The sequence below is a fragment of the Pogona vitticeps genome, chromosome 1 (assembly GCF_051106095.1).
Source record: "Pogona vitticeps strain Pit_001003342236 chromosome 1, PviZW2.1, whole genome shotgun sequence".
Taxonomy (NCBI): Eukaryota; Metazoa; Chordata; class Lepidosauria; order Squamata; family Agamidae; genus Pogona; species Pogona vitticeps.
This window is the reverse complement of record NC_135783.1, coordinates 2,180,047-2,196,446: the sequence shown is the minus strand read 5'-3', so window position 1 is coordinate 2,196,446 and position 16,400 is coordinate 2,180,047. Positions and strand designations below refer to the sequence as shown.

General features: G+C 48.0%; 1 protein-coding gene across 1 annotated transcript in view; it reads left to right on the top strand.

Moving 5' to 3' along the window:
* The window catches only part of LOC110089492 (L-gulonolactone oxidase), a 52,813-nt gene extending 39,426 nt beyond the window's left edge, over positions 1–13,387 (top strand). Inside the window, exons 7-12 of the mRNA XM_072986088.2 lie at positions 3,934–4,041; positions 4,266–4,342; positions 7,170–7,319; positions 8,264–8,428; positions 11,798–11,888; positions 12,425–13,387. Coding sequence (XP_072842189.2) covers positions 3,934–4,041; positions 4,266–4,342; positions 7,170–7,319; positions 8,264–8,428; positions 11,798–11,888; positions 12,425–12,553 — 720 coding nt within the window. The 3' untranslated portion in view covers positions 12,554–13,387. The remainder of the gene's footprint in view (positions 1–3,933; positions 4,042–4,265; positions 4,343–7,169; positions 7,320–8,263; positions 8,429–11,797; positions 11,889–12,424) is intronic.
* Positions 13,388–16,400: the final 3,013 nt, after the last annotated feature.

Sequence of the window (16,400 nt, the reverse complement as noted above, 5' to 3'; positions counted from 1 at the left end):
ACTGGAGAGCCCTACACTATGGAAGGCTGGTCTACACCACAGAAGAGAACGTGGAGTTTTCTGTTGAGCCTTTATTTTTTCATCTCTCCAAACTGGTCCCACAAAGAAAATCCCGTCAATCTGCTTCTCTCTCGGCAGATTGACGGCAAGGAGCAAAAAAATAAAAAAATAGGGCACTGAGCTCATTAGATCAGCAACCTACCTGATGCGTGGGAGAGAGAAGAGGAGGAAATATTTCTCCTTAATCATCCTGATTATCGTATCTCCTGTTGGCAGTCGCCATTCATCCTCCTAATAGTCCTTTGGTGACACCAAGGATCGGATATTGATTTTTTTCGAAAAACAAAACTCTCAAAGTGACCTGTCTTCTCCTTGCCCCCCCCCCTCGCTTCCACCTCATGCATTTCTTCCACCTGGAAATGATCTAGAAACAAGGGGGGGAGAACCCCCCAAAAAATAGCATCCAGGATGATAGTTCTGTTTGGGTTGTGGCTTCCACTTTCCTCTCCCACGAAATTCTGAAAGATTTTGCATAGGAGGAGGTAGAGTCAGCCGAGTCTGACCCCCGTCTCCTGCTCTCTGCCTTTTACGTCAGCCTCCCCTAAGTCAATGGCTCTATACAGTAGTACCCCTCTATCCGTGGGATCAGTATCAGCTGATTCACTTATCCGCTGACTGAAAATACTAAATAACAGCACCACCATCACCAAAAATATCTATTTATATGGATACCCAGGGTGGTGCAGTGGTTAAACGGCTGTTTTGCAGCCCAAACTGTGCTCACAACCCAAAGTTCAATCCCAGGTAGCCGGCTTGAGGTTCGCTCAGCCTTCCATCCACGGTCAGTAAAATGAGTACCCATTGAGGGTGCGGGACCGTGCATAGCCTGCATGATTAACTTGTAAATCACCCTGAAGAGTGCTTGAAGTGCTTCTGGGTTAGCATAGAGTATAAGCAGCATGCTTTGCTTCCCCCACCCACCCCCACCCCCACTTAACCTCTCTCCTTGCACTTATACAGGATGAAATCTTGTTTTGTAGCATAGTAAGCGTCAACAAGAGTAGCCGTGCCGATTCAATGGAGCTTACAGTGGAGTTGACTCACCATGGATGGGTCTACTCTTGTGAGTAGGGATGCTAGCCAATCTCTCACAGAAACGTCACTTCGCCACCCCAGGGTAGCGTCACAGGGTGGGACGATGGACAGGTTGCCACGGTAGCCACCGGTCACTCCATCGGTCACCGACTGGGGAAATTTTCATGTTTTAAATGCAAAGCGAACCTTAAACTCGGGTGACACTGAAACCATAAAACAACCGTAGTGATGATCCTTCTCGAGTTAGGTGTGTGAAGGAGCAGGAGAAATGATAGGGAATAGGCCAGAGAGCAGGGGATGTATGAAAAAGAATAAAATTTTACATAAATTCTGAAATGAGAAAGGTTCCCAGACATGGGTTTTTAAAATAATAACTTTTAAAGAAAGCTACTTTTTTTAAAAAAAAAAAGAAGGAGGACACACTTGTTTACCTTTAATCAGTTATATGTCGCATGGAGGCAGAACGTAAGACGAGATCGAATGCTGCCCCTCCGGTGCCCCCACCTCGCAGGGGTGGAAGTGGACACGGCAGCCGCCTCAGCCTGTCGCTGGAGAGAGAGGTGCACACGGTCCCCCTGACCATCTTGTGGCACTGTGCATTTACCAGAAGGGTGAGGTCAAAGGGAGGGGTGTGGGTGGCGCTGCGGGTTAAACCGCAGAAGCCTCTGGGCTGCAAGGTCAGAAGACCAGCCGTAGTAAGATCGAATCCACAGGACGGAGGGAGCTCCCATCACTTGTCCCAGCTCCTGCCAACCGAGCCTTTCGAAAGCATTTAAAAATGTGAGTCGATAAATAGGGACCACCTCGGTGGGAAGGTCACGGCGGTCCATGTCTAGTTGCACTGGCCATATGACCATTGTTACGGACAAATGCTGGCTCTACAGCTTGGAGACGGGGATAAGCATCGCACCCTAGAGTCGGACACGACTGGACTCAAGGTCACGGGGAACCTTTACTTTTTTACCTCGGTCAAAGGGGCACTGGCTAAGTGAGCCCTCCCTCTTTAAGTGCCATCCACGGGAGCGAAAGAAGAGAACCGCAAAGGCTCCGGATCAGAGTGAGGCCAGCTGTTTCATCAAGGGTGCTGCAAATGATTTGTGGATGGCAAATCATTCCATCTTCTTAATGAGGCTAACTCAGGCTAGCGGAGTCAACAAGCGCAGGGACCATGCTTCAGGATGAATAAGCTCTGCCCTCTTCCTCCATCTTTGTCTGTCCAACAAATGGAGTCTCAAAATCAGGTCATTAAAAAAAAATTAACTAGCAGTACTGATCTCTTTGCTTTCTGCAGAAAGCTCACGCTGGTTGACAGAAGCCGGCTTGTGCTTCCAGAAGATTCTCTTTCTTCTCCGCCCTGCAACCTGAGATCGATTCTTCAGCTAGGAAAACTTGTGCTTATCTCCCCTGTTAGAGGTTCTGCGGATGACGACTGGTTTTGACTCGTAGTCACTGAAGCGCTGCACAAAGTCAGCATCGACTGGCTCTCCTTTCCTCTCAGAGACTCGTGGAATCCTAGAAGGATGGAGCTGAAAGGGGCCTCTGTGGCCATCAGGTCCAACCTCCCGCTCAAGGCAGGAATCAGAGTCAACGTTGATCTGATAGACGGTTGTCCCATCTTCTCTTGAAGGCCTCTAGCATGTGAGCACTCGCCTCCTCCTAAGATCATGGGTTCCATTGTCATACTGCTCTAACAGGAAGTTTTTCCTGATGTTCAAAGGATTCCTGTAACTTGAGCCCATCGTTGCGTGTCCTGCACTCTGGGATGGTCGAGAACAGATCTTGCCCCTCCTCTGTAGGACAGCCTTTCAAGTCTTTGAAGAGAGCTAATCTATCTGCCCAGATCTTTCTGCCTCTCCTCCTAGGGCTTGGTTTCCAGCCCCCTGATCCTCCTTGTCACCCTCCCTCTGGACTTGTTCCAATTTGTTAGCATCCTTCCTGAAGCGTGGTGTCCAGAACTTGACTCACTACTCAAGGTGAGGCCTAACCAGTGCTGAATAGAGGGGGACCAGCAGCTCGTGGGATTTGGAGACTGTCCTTCTGTTAATGCAGCCCAAAATTGCATTGGCCCTTTGTGCCGCTCCATCACACGGCTGGCTCATATCCACTTTGTGATCTACCACAGTTACAGGGTCATGTTCTTTGTGCCCCATTGTCTGCTGTTCTTCCTTTACGTTCATAGATGTGTAATATTTTGGAATGCCATGGTTGGTTTTTTGTTTGTTTGTCCAAAATGCAATGGTATGAGGATAAGCCCACTAATGTGGATATAAAAGCAAAAAAGCATTTTCAAGTACTTTCTCCTCAGGGAACCAGAATAATCAAAGTCTGTCCTTAACTCTCACACTGGGAATTCTAGTGGCGCCACACCAGAAAGTACTGGAGTCACCATTTTAACGGTTATTGGCTCGGGAAAAAATCATCAGGCAGAAGAATGTGTCTGTGCAGACCAAGACCACATCGCTCATGTCATGATACCAACAGTGGATGTGGAAGGATGTGGAAGCTGTGAAGAAAATCAGCAGCACAAAGATCAACTCTGACAAAATAGGGTGCTGGGGTACCATTTTATGGATACCATGGACTGCCAAAAAAACACAAACAAATAGGGGCCAGATCTCATCAAGTCTGGACTTTCTCCAGAAGCAAAACGACTCAAGTCGTACTTGGTCAGCAAGTTTTGTAAACCCTTCCGCATATTTTATTTCATTTATTAAAAACACTTTTATCCCGCCTTTCTCCTTATACAAGAACAGGCCTGAAGGGGTGAGAGGAAATACGGGAGCCGTTGCCTGCATTTAACAAGACACTTGTTCGCACTCAGTTCTTTCTCACCCCCAGGTCCTGGACAACTTAGACAGCCACCTGAAGAAATCAGAATATTTCCGATTCCTTTGGTTTCCCCACAGCGAGAACGTGAGCGTCATCTACCAAGACCACACCAACAAGGTAAAACTTCCCAGGCTGGCAGCTCAGGGAGCACCTTGTCCTGCATTCTGTTGGAGGAGAAAAGGGTAAGAAGGTCCGGATTGGGGAGCCCCAGTGACTAGAGGGCACCCGAGAAATCTGGCCTCTCGCCTGCGCATGTCATGCACAGTGGTGGATGGGAGTTCACCCCCTCAGGCCTTAAGTAGAGACGCCATGACCCATCTCTCTTGCTTGTCTGCCTGCAGCCGCCGTCTTCCTCCACGACCTGGTTTTGGGACTATGCCGTTGGATATTACCTGCTGGAGTTTCTTCTTTGGATCAGGCAAGTATGAGGTCACATTGCAGTCCAGGGTCAGTGGGAGCCACTGGTGCCATGCATGGATGGATGGATGGATGGAGTGAAAGCCCACTGGGGTAATGGATATAAAGCATGGGGGCATGCGACTCGGGAGACCTCAGTTTAAATCCCCTCCCTGGCTTTGGAAATTGATGGGTATGTGTGTGAAAATGGTAAACCGTTCACGGCACAGCTCGTTTCTCTTGAAAACTCTATTCTGGTTGCCGTAAATCAGAGTCATAAAAACATAGAATCGTGGAGTAGGAAGGGACCTACAAAACCATTGAGTTCAACCTCTTGTTCAAGGCAGGAATTCAAATCAAAGCAGAAGGTTGTCCAATTTTCCCTTGAATGCCTCCAGTGTTGGAGCGCTCACCACCTTGCCCTGAGGTCAGGGGTTTCCTTGTCATACTGCTCTAACAGTTGAGAAGTTTTTCCTGATAGTCAGCCGAAATCTGACTTCCTGTAGCTTGAGCCCACGGTTGCGTGTCCTGCACTCTGGGATGATTTGAGAAAAGATCCTGCCCCTCCTCTGGAGGACAGCGTTTCAGATATTTGAAAAATGCTGTCCTATCTTCCCTCAGTCCTTGTTTCCTCAAGTCTAAACATCCCCAAGGATGTTAAGTCCCCCAATCATCCTTGAAACAACTCTATAGCACATAGTGAAAGGGTTTAGTGAGATCCTTTATTTACTGATTCCTTCTGTTTGTACCTCATCTCTTTTCGGAGGGTTTAAAATTGGGTCCACTTTCCAGATGGTCAGGATTAGACTCAGAATTTGGAAATGTTTGTAGGTTTGGGGTGTTGTTTTTTGGTTCTGCTTCTGAGAATGTCAGAATTCGTGAGGCTAGTGAAAAGAAATAAATTCTTCCACTTCTGGCTAGGGTTTTTAAAAAAAGTTTTGGCAACTAAATACTGCTTTCTAACCCTCCTCAGAGCCCAATGAGAAGGTCATCGAATCAAAGTGAGCAGAATCTTGTCTAGAATAATGGATGTTTTGAGCCATGCTTGGCTCTTGAAGAGCTATTTTCTCCCATCTGATAAATCAACGGCTGACTAAGCAGACGGACAGACAAACAGAGGGGCAGAGACAGACAAGCAGGCTGCCTTCCCTTGTACTGTAAATCCAGGGCAATCATCCTTCCTCCAGCCCAGACTGGCTGGCTGATGGCTGAAGCCACCATGCCATCTTGTGGCGAGCAGTTGGAATAAACCCCATAGGTTGCTTAAATGTGAGCAGAAAACGGTCCAGGTCTCCCGGGAGATCTCCGGATGAGTTGCAGGAGATCTGTAGAGATTCCTGACTCCCAACTGCAGCAGAATAACCTTTCCCACCTAAATTTTAGGCTGCTGAAATAAAGGCCGCTGTGTGATCTGCTCCTGGAAACCAGCCTCTGAATAAGGAATTGTGTCCGGAGGTACAATGGTGTAGTGGCAGATTTTGAAGTAACCTTAGCTACCTCTCCCCTAAGAAGAAAATGAACAAAAATGCATGCAGCTCTGTCAATCTGTGTCAATAAATGAGTTCTAGCAATGTTCATATTCAGCTGGAACGGGTCATCTGTAAGGCTAATGGCTCCTGACTGCCTTTTTCAAGACCAAGCCACTTCAAAATGCTTGGTCTTGAATATCAAGAATATCTTGCTGTTGGAAAATTATGTTTTCATTCTAGCTACTGCAGGTAAATTCAGATGGAGAGGGAAATCTGGGGGTGGCGTGATAGATGATATTGTGGTCCCGGCTGACCCTGGTTTCCGTTTCATCATGCTAGAATGTCCCTGTCTTTGGAGCACAATAGCTGGGTTTCTCCCCGCCACCTGGTTCTGATCAGTGGCTCCGAGGGGTCCTAGTTAAAAACCGAATATGATCTGACAAACTCGAAGCTTGACATCTCCTGGGCTTTCAAGCAAAATTCACAGATCCAAAAGCCCATACAAGCAGTGGGCAAAATTCCCCCTGATTTTGAAGGCTCTCGCTCCCCATTAGACATGGTAAATCAAAGGGTCGAATAAACCATTTCTAGCTTTCTTTCGTGTTGCTTTTAGAACCATTGGCTTGGATGCGGAGGCTTCTAAGTGAGTATCAGCACAAAAAAGGAAACGGCTTACAGTCAGAATAAAAACAGACAGAAAAGAACAGTCACGGAACAGGCACTGACCAATGCAGGCCAACGCGGAGGAATCTTGCCCCTCCCACGTCCTTTCCCTGCAACTGTGTCTCTTGCCAGCCCTTGTCCATGACGGGCTCTTGCGCAGGTCAAGGTGCACCTGCCGAGAACTCAGCCTCAAGGGCTGGCGCAACCTGCCCCGGGACTCCCTTGGCAACCTGAACGCCTTAACTCGCAGCAATTTACAAACGCACCTGAGCCAGTTTTCATGACTCCGGTGTAAATGTTCAGCAGGATGTTGGCTGATAAATAATTCAACGTATCCGTCATTGATCCGTAAGCCTGGATGAGAGGGGAGCTGTGTGAGAACAGAGTCCCACCACCGGCAGCTATCTTCCATTCACTGTCTGCAGAAGCCGGGGGGAGGAAGAAGGCAAAAATTGCCTTTCTCAGTGCACCCCAGCACCGAGAAAGGCACTTTTTACTATAACATATGATTCTGCGTTCATCCTCCCTCCACACATGCCTCTGGAGAAGGAGGGAAACCTCTGCATTTCTGCAGCAAAAGGGCACGGCCTCTCCCCGTTTCTGTTCAGGCCCCAATCCACCACCATGTCTGCAACCCACCCGGGGCCAGAGCGGGCACTGTTCTCCCACTACCCCGTCTTTTTTTATCACAGCTCCTTCTCTCTCCTTCTCTTCCAGCACCTTCCTGCCGTTCTTGGTTCCTTGGATCAACCGCTTCTTCTTCTGGCTCCTCTTCACCAGCAAAGTGGAAAACGTCAATGTGAGCTACAAGATTTTCAACTACGAGTGCCGTTTCAAGCAGCACGTCCAGGACTGGGCCATTCCTATGTAAGCCGACTGGGGTTCATGCAGAGATCTGGCGGGAGGAGGCAAAATAAGAGACTGGATTCCAAAATGAACTGGCTGGCAGGCAGGGCAACGGGTACGGTAGGGCCCCCGCATCTGTGCAGGATCAATCCCAAGCCTCCTGCGGATACTGAGAAATGCGGATAATAGCAAACATGATTGTAATAAGGAATGCTATCTATAGCATGGTCTCTGGCCCCCTCTAGTGGCCAGTTCTGGTAATAACATCATAGAAATATGATGGGCACAAAGTTCTGATTCCTGCTTGGGTCCAAACCATCTCAAAGGCCGTGTCTCCTATTATGAGCCTGCCCAGGGGTTGAGATCACCAGGGGAGGCCTTTCTCTTTATCCCTCCACCTGTGATGGGGACATGGGGGAGGACCTTCTCTGTGGCGGCTCCCAGAGACTGTGGAACTCCCTGCCACTGGAGGCCAGGCTGGCCCCCTCTTCGCAGTCCTTCCACAAGCAGGCGAAGAAGACCTTTCTCTTCAGTCACGCCTCCCCTCGGTAACCAACTGCCTGTGTGTGATTTTTTTAAGATACATTTGTTATGCCTTTCCGCTTTGAATGTGTTTTGGTGTTGTTTTGGTTTACCATTTCTCAGAATGGAATTTGTTTGATTTTTTTTAAGAATTTGTTTATTTACTGGTTTTAGCAGTCTTCTTTTTTTTTAAGGAGAAAGTTGGTTTGAAAACTTTTTAAATAAATAAATAAATTTTAAAAAACCCTTTTGGTTGGGGGCAAGTGGGAGGAAAAGAAAGAAGAAACCGGGGTCTTTTCTTCTCCTCCGGATCTCTGGCTTGAGATCAGCTCCTCTCCAGAGTCCACAGTTCCTTGTAAAAAGGAAACACACACAGCTTCTTCTGTTCTGAAGAGTCTCTCTGGTCGGAGGGGTGAGTCCTGTCCTGTCCTGTCCTGTTGTAGTGAGAAGACCAAGGAGGCTCTTCTGGAATTGAAGGAGGTCCTGGAGAACAATCCCAAAGTGGTCGCCCATTATCCAGTGGAAGTGCGATTCACTCGGGAGGATGACTTCCTATTGAGCCCCTGTTTCCAGAGGGACAGCTGCTACCTCAACATCATCATGTACAGGTACAGAGGGGCCGGTCCCTCTCAGAGCCACCTAGGCTGCGGAAGGTGTGGGGTTGCCTCCCACACCAGCTGGAAAGAAGGTTCTCCTGGGGTATCAAAGAGCCAAACGGGGGTGGGTGGGTGGATGGGGCAAATTGGACAGGCCGAAGTGGATGAAAACAGGAGGAGGGATTTTGGATATGAGCCAAGAGCGTGATGCAGCTGCAAAAAAGGCCAATGCAGTTTGAGGACGCATTAACAGAAGCACAGTCCCCAAATCCCGCGAGGTGCTAGTTCCCCTCTATTCGGCACTGGTGAGGCTTCCTCAAGAGTGCTGTGTCCCGCTCTGGATACCAACAAAATGGAGTTATGGAAGGGGTAGCTATGTTAGTCTGTGCAAGCATTATAGGTGAAAACAAAAAAGTAAAAAGTAAAAAAATAAGGACTAGCATCTTCAACATGAATTTTTGTGGACAAGTCCACTTCAACAGACTGGAGTAAGTTCAGAGGAGGGCAACCAGGAGGATCAAGGGACTGGAAACCAAGCCCTGTGAGGAGGAAAGAAGGGGAGAACTGGGGCTGTTTAGACTTGAGAAAAGAAGATGGAGGGGAGACAGGATCACACTCGTCAAAGACTTGGAAGATTGTACAGAGGAGGGGCAGAATCTGTTCTCAGTCATCCCAGAGTGCAGGATGTGTAAGAATGGGCTCAAATGACAGGAAGCCAGATTTAGGCTGAAGATCAGAAAAAAAGTCTTAACTGTTAGAGCAGTACGACGATGGAATCCATGAACTCGAGAGGTGGTGAGAGAAAATGGGACCACCGTCTGTCAGATCGGTTTTGACTTAGATTCCTGCCTCAAGCAGGGGGTTGGTCTTGGTGATCTTTGAGGGCCCTTCCAATTCAATTAATGAATGATTCTGTGATTTTTGGCAATATCCCTGCAAGCTGTCGCCTTCAGGGTCACCCTTCTCTCCTCCACGGCCCACATGCATAGCCTGGCCACTTTTTCATTGGTTCTGGCTGTCATGCCAAAGGCCATTGGGGCAGAGGGGTCAGAGGAAGGAGTGGCCAGAACACTGCCTGTAGAGGGAAGGATGACACTCTGTGTAATACCATCCATCCATCCATTGACTAACCCTTCCATCCATCCATCCATCCATCCATCCATCCATCCATCCATCCATCCATCCATCCATCGACTAACCCATCCATCCATCCATCCATCCATCCATCCATCCATCCATCCATCCATCGACTAACTCATCCATCCATCCATCCATCCATCCATCCATCCATCCATCCATCCATCCATCCATCCATCCATCCATCCATCCATCCATCCATCCAGCCATCCATCCATCCATCCATCCATCCATCCATCCATCGACTAACTCATCCATCCATCCATCCATCCATCCATCCATCCATCCATCCATCCATCCATCCATCCAACTAACTCATCCATCCATCCATCCATCCATCCATCCATCCATCCATCCATCCATCCATCCATCCATCCATCGACTAACTCATCCATCCATCCATCCATCCATCCATCCATCCATCCATCCATCCATCCATCCATCCATCCATCCAACTAACTCATCCATCCATCCATCCATCCATCCATCCATCCATCCATCCATCCATCGACTAACTCATCCATCCATCCATCCATCCATCCATCCATCCATCCATCCAACTAACTCATCCATCCATCCATCCATCCATCCATCCATCCATCCATCCATCCATCCATCCATCCATCCATCCATCCATCCATCCATCCATCCATCCATCCATCGACTAACTCATCCATCCATCCATCCATCCATCCATCCATCCATCCATCCATCCATCCATCCAACTAACTCATCCATCCATCCATCCATCCATCCATCCATCCATCCATCCATCCATCCATCCATCCATCCATCCATCCATCCATCCATCCATCCATCCAACTAACTCATCCATCCATCCATCCAACTAACTCATCCATCCATCCATCCATCCATCCATCCATCCATCCATCCATCCATCCATCCATCCATCCATCCATCCATCCATCCATCCATCCATCCATCCAACTAACTCATCCATCCATCCATCCATCCATCCATCCATCCATCCATCCATCCATCCATCCATCCATCCATCCATCCATCCATCCATCCATCCATCCATCCATCCATCCATCCATCCATCCATCCATCCAACTAACTCATCCATCCATCCATCCATCCATCCATCCATCCATCCATCCATCCATCCATCCATCCATCCATCCATCCATCCATCCATCTAACTCATCCATCCATCCATCCATCCATCCATCCATCCATCCATCCATCCATCCATCCATCCATCCATCCATCCATCCATCCATCCATCCATCCATCCATCCATCCATCCATCCATCCATCCATCCATCCATCCATCCAACTAACTCATCCATCCATCCATCCATCCATCCATCCATCCATCCATCCATCCATCCATCCATCCATCCATCCATCCATCCATCCATCCATCCATCCATCCATCCATCCATCCATCCATCCATCGACTAACTCATCCATCCATCCATCCATCCATCCATCCATCCATCCATCCATCCATCCATCCATCCATCCATCCATCCATCCATCCATCCATCCATCCATCCATCCATCCATCCATCCATCCAACTAACTCATCCATCCATCCAACTAACTCATCCATCCATCCATCCATCCATCCATCCATCCATCCATCCATCCATCCATCCATCCATCCATCCATCCAACTAACTCATCCATCCATCCAACTAACTCATCCATCCATCCATCCATCCATCCATCCATCCATCCATCCATCCATCCATCCATCCATCCATCCAACTAACTCATCCATCCATCCATCCATCCATCCATCCATCCATCCATCCATCCATCCATCCATCCATCCATCCATCCATCCATCCATCCAACTAACTCATCCATCCATCCATCCATCCATCCATCCATCCATCCATCCATCCATCCATCCATCCATCCATCCATCCATCCATCCATCCACTCACTCATTCTGTTTATATACCACCCATCTGGCTACTAAGGCCACTCTAGTGCTCCACAGAAAAGGTTTCTGGGGAAAAGCAGACGCCCAGAGTGACATTTCTCTGCCTAGTAATTTCAGCTTAACCATTATTAGTTTCAAGCAAGGGGGGGGGGACCTCCACAGCTAGAAAGGGACCACTTTCTAGCAGGGTATTTGAGTGGCGTGTGTTACGCCTGCCTTCAAGCCAAGAGCAAGGCTTTTCGAGTTGCGCTCTGAATAGCCCTGGTTCTGTGCTTGGGGTGATGCTAATCCTGGCTCTCTTTCTTTCCTCCTCTTCCGCCTAGACCCTACGGGAAGGATGTCCCCCACCTTGACTACTGGCTCGCCTACGAAGGGATCATGAAGAAGTTTGGAGGGAGACCACACTGGGCAAAGGTACCGGGGGCAGGACACTCGGCTTCATGTTGTTTGCCAAAAGAAGACGGATGTAAAAAAGGAAATGAAAGCATGCAGGCAGGTGCTTGGGTGAATCCTTGGCATCTCCAGTGCAGAACTGAGAGGAGTTGCTTTTTTCGAATGAAACTCATATACTTGCATTCCTGCACTGAGTAGGGGGTTGGATGGCCTGCTAGGCCCCTTCCAATTTCTTGATTCGATGTTAGTTCCCCTGTTCCCCCCCCCTCCCCCAAAAAAGGTATCATGGGACAGACCGTTTTCTGATTGAGATCTTAGGAAGAGATTCCCACCCAGAACTGGCGTAAACGAGATTGGACTCGATGGCCTTCAAGACCCCTTCCCACTCCACCATTCTATAATTTTACGTTTTTACACTGAGATTGTTCAAGAGTCTATAGTGGGACTTGGGAATGCGAGTCCGTATCATATGTTGCCAAAGTATCAGCTCCCATCAAATTTGGCCACCATCATATGGATGGAGAGTCAGGGTCTTAAAACCATCTCTGTGTTTCCAGGCTCACACCTGCACCCGGAAGGACTTTGAGCGGATGTATCCGAGCTTCCAGAAATTCTGCTCCATCAGGGAGAAACTGGACCCCAGAGGAATGTTCATGAACACCTACCTAGAGAAGGTCTTCTACTGAGCAACGGAACGGAGAAGATAACGATGGGGGGTGGGGGGAAAAGACTCACTAGAAGGGTTTGGAGAAGTTATTGTCATGATGGGTGGGTTTTTAAGGATGGTCCAGGCCAGGAAAAAAATGCTATTTAATATGGGAAGAGTACATGGGGGGGGGTTGTACAAAAATATTAATAAAGCAACAACTTTATTAGCACCAACTTATAGCAGAAGGGGACACCAAGAAGGTCTCCCACCCCCTTTTTTGAGTTCATGACAGGTCATTTCCTGGGAGTCACACCTTATGTGTTCAGGGAGAAAACAGGCAAAATGCCAGCTGACTGGAAGGCAATAAAACATTTATCCCTCCAAATACGCCTTTCTTCAAAGCATTTGAGATGGCAAAACCAGCACACCAACGAATTCCAGACTTCTCTCCCACGAGCAATCGTTCAGGGGAGATTGCAAGTGAATCTGCAACTTGTTTTGAACAGTAGAAAAATGCTTCTAATTGTTCTCTCTCTGTTTTTGCCCTCAGTCTGTTTTCCTTTCTTAAGATCATCCCTCTACGTTGTTTTTCTCTTTTTTCCTTGAGACACTCAAGGAAGGAAGAGAAGCAAGACATGGTCCCGGCTGAGCTTGCAAGAGCAAAAAAAAAGTGTGGGAGGCCGAGGGTCTTTTCTCCCCCAGAAATTGGCTTTTTTCTTCTTCTCTTAATTCCCCCACTCCATCGTCTCTTTCTCCCTCTGTCTTCCCATTCACCCTTTCCGCCACCAAGGAGGTGGCCAACAGGGATCCAGTCATCTGCAAAAGGATGCTGGAGAGCGACAGGCCATCTGACCCCCCAGGAAGCAAGAGGCTGGAGTCGGCTTCCTTTAGAATAATGCAAGAGTTGAGGTAATACTTTTACTGAATCACTTTAAAAAAATCAAGTACAGTGGTGCCTCACACAACGATGTTAATTGGTTCCCAAAAAATCAACGTTGTGTGAAACGTCGTTCTGTGAAACACCATTTCCCATAGGAATGCATTGAAAACCAGTTAATCCGTTCCAATTGGAACGGATTGCCATCGTTCAGTGAAAATCCCCATAGGAAACATCGTTGAGTGAAACAATGTTTCCTATATTGGAATGTATTGAAGCCGACTCAATACATTTCAATGCCTTTGCGAAGTCCTTTTTCGCTCCTGTAAAAGTGTCTTACAATGTTTGGACGCTGTTTTAAATGATTGCAATGGTTAGTCCACCTCCTGAAACCTACGCAAACTGATTTTGGTGTTGTTCTGACACTTCGTTAATTTATGATGATTTTTTGTTTTCTCCATTGGAAACCATTAGACAGACCATCCAATGGTTTCCAATGGAGAAAATTCAAAAAATCATCATAAATTAACGAAGTGTCAGAACAACACCAAAATCAGTTTGCATAGGTTTCAGGAGGTGGACTAACCATTGCAATCATTTAAAACAGCATCCAAACATTGTAAGACACTTTTACAGGAGCGAAAAGGGAGATTGTTGTGTGAAAATCCCCCATAGGAAACATCGCTGTGTGAGGCAGCAAATTTAACAGAAAAAGGCATCGTTGTGTGAATTCATCGTTGTGTGAGGCACTCGTTGTGCGAGGCACCACTGTAGATTGCAAGCTTCTGTGGGTCAAACCCCACTTCCTCGGGAGGGGCACCTCCCCTTCATGGAGAGTGTGGAAATATTGTCGGTCGGAGTCCCAGGAATTCACGGCAGAGGATCCAGGCTGAGTCTGCTTGTGGGAGATGAGTTCAGAGGCGAGGTGGACGCAGCACAGAGATCTGCCATTAATTTTTGGGATTCTGACCTACAATATTTCTATCCATTTTTGGGACTACAATATTTCCATCCATAAAGAAGTGGGATTTTTTCCACAGAAGCTTGCAATTTGTTTATTTTATTTTATTTTTAGTGGTTTAATGGAGGTCTCACCTTACTCGTATGTACGTTTGTTGTAATCCTGAACCACACAGCCTTTTCCTATTTCCTTTAGAAAACCCTCCTATATAGCTGCTGCACTCTCTGGGAGAACTCCGCCCCCCCCAGTCACCAGAGTGCTTGGAACTGACCTCCCAACTAGAGATGGGCAACGAACCACCAGTTTGGCAGTTCATGCGGTTCGTTTAGGTGTTCGGCCAAGGAGCGAACCGGCACGAATCGCGCAAACTGGCTGTTTGTGCCCATCTCTACTCCCAACTCTTAAAACCAAGAACTGCCACGAAATCTGCATCCAGCTCTGTTCCCCCCCCCCCACTCCAACACCTCCATCGCCTTCTTTGGAAACACAAGGTTTCCATTGGGCTGGGGGGGGGGGAGGCAATGCAGTGATCAACGGCTCCGATTGTTCTAGCACGAGATTTCTCACTTTGCTTTCTTCCAAAACAGCTTGCTTGGTTTTGTGATTGGCCGTTGGGAAAGAAACAGGCTCAGCAGGCAAGTCTGATTTCTCAGACACGCCTGATACGCCACAGGATCACTGCCTGTGTTGTCCGATTTGACTCCCCAGGATGGCCCACCCTTTTAGAAATAAAAAACCAATTAAGGATGACATTGGGTTCTATCTGGAGAGAACAATCTGAGTTTTGCATTTTGGATTTTTTTTTCCCTCCCCGCCCTTGCTACCCACAGAATTATCTTGTACAGCCTGTTCAGATTCAACAGAAAGTGCAAATGAGAATTGTTTTCTGTTCTTATTAAACTACGTTTGCAGCTAGCCTTCTCAAGGTTTACTATCCTTTATAAAAGCAGGTTTCCTAGGCGTTCAGTCGTATTGCACTTCTCGGCTTGCGGAGCCATTCTGGAGGCCCTCGCGGCTGCACTGGGACCATCTGGCCGCCTGAGGGCAACCCTCTCCCAACAGAAAGTGAAATTTGCAAAATCCCAGGCAGATCGAAGGTCTGCAGGGGAGGAGGAAACATTCCAGGAGAACCAAAGCACTCCCTTCAGCTCAAAAGCAACTTTTCCCATAAAATGCGCTGGAGCATCAGAGTTTGGGGGAGTCCGGACATGGTTGTCCCAAAGGGTTAACTCTCTCAATCTGTTGCTCCTTCTACTCGTTCCTGGGGCGTCTGCCCAGCCTGCGAGAAAAGTAACCGTATTTTTGGATGTCTGAACTTCATCTCCAAAATGATTGGGAAAGACCAGGATTTCCCGACATGTCATTCATTTTACAGCACGGGGTGCTTTACGAGGCCTCCTCAGCCAAGGAGCTGGGAAGGACCGCCTGCCCTCAGGAAAGGAGCTGTGGTCGCTGAGCTAAAGGCTACGGAGATCTGGCTGCTGGAACGAGCAGTTCCTTAAATGGTTCAACCACAAGGTTTTCGGATCTCTGGTGGCCAGCGCATTATCCTGCTTTGAGACATGCTTGGCATTCGGGAGTGAGGTGCAGGTTTAATCCACGAGACAAGAGTGGGATTGCCAAACCGCCTTCTTCCAAGGATGCAGGCCATTAACTTAGGGGGGAGTGTATCTGTGAAGATTCCCAGGCATCCTGGGGAGGTTGCGTGGACGTGGATTTCCTGGCTACTGGACTTCTTTTTTTTTTTAGGTTGAAACGTTTCACTCCTCATCCAAGTCGCTTCTAAGCCCCATAACTAGGGTGGAGCGATGGGAACTTTTCCCCCAGGGTGCCAGACTTCAGAGAGGGCCAAAATCTAAAAGACAATCTCTGGGTGGATGATGGAAGACACGCAGCAACATCTCTCAGCTCTGTCCCCTTGCATTTTGGTTTCGGAACACAGATCTTTTTTCTTTTGAGGAGCACTGCATTCTGTGTCTTTTTTTTCTCCTTCCCCTTGGCAGGGGCTGAGGGCTGCATCTGGGACAGAAGGGGCAGGCAGTTCTG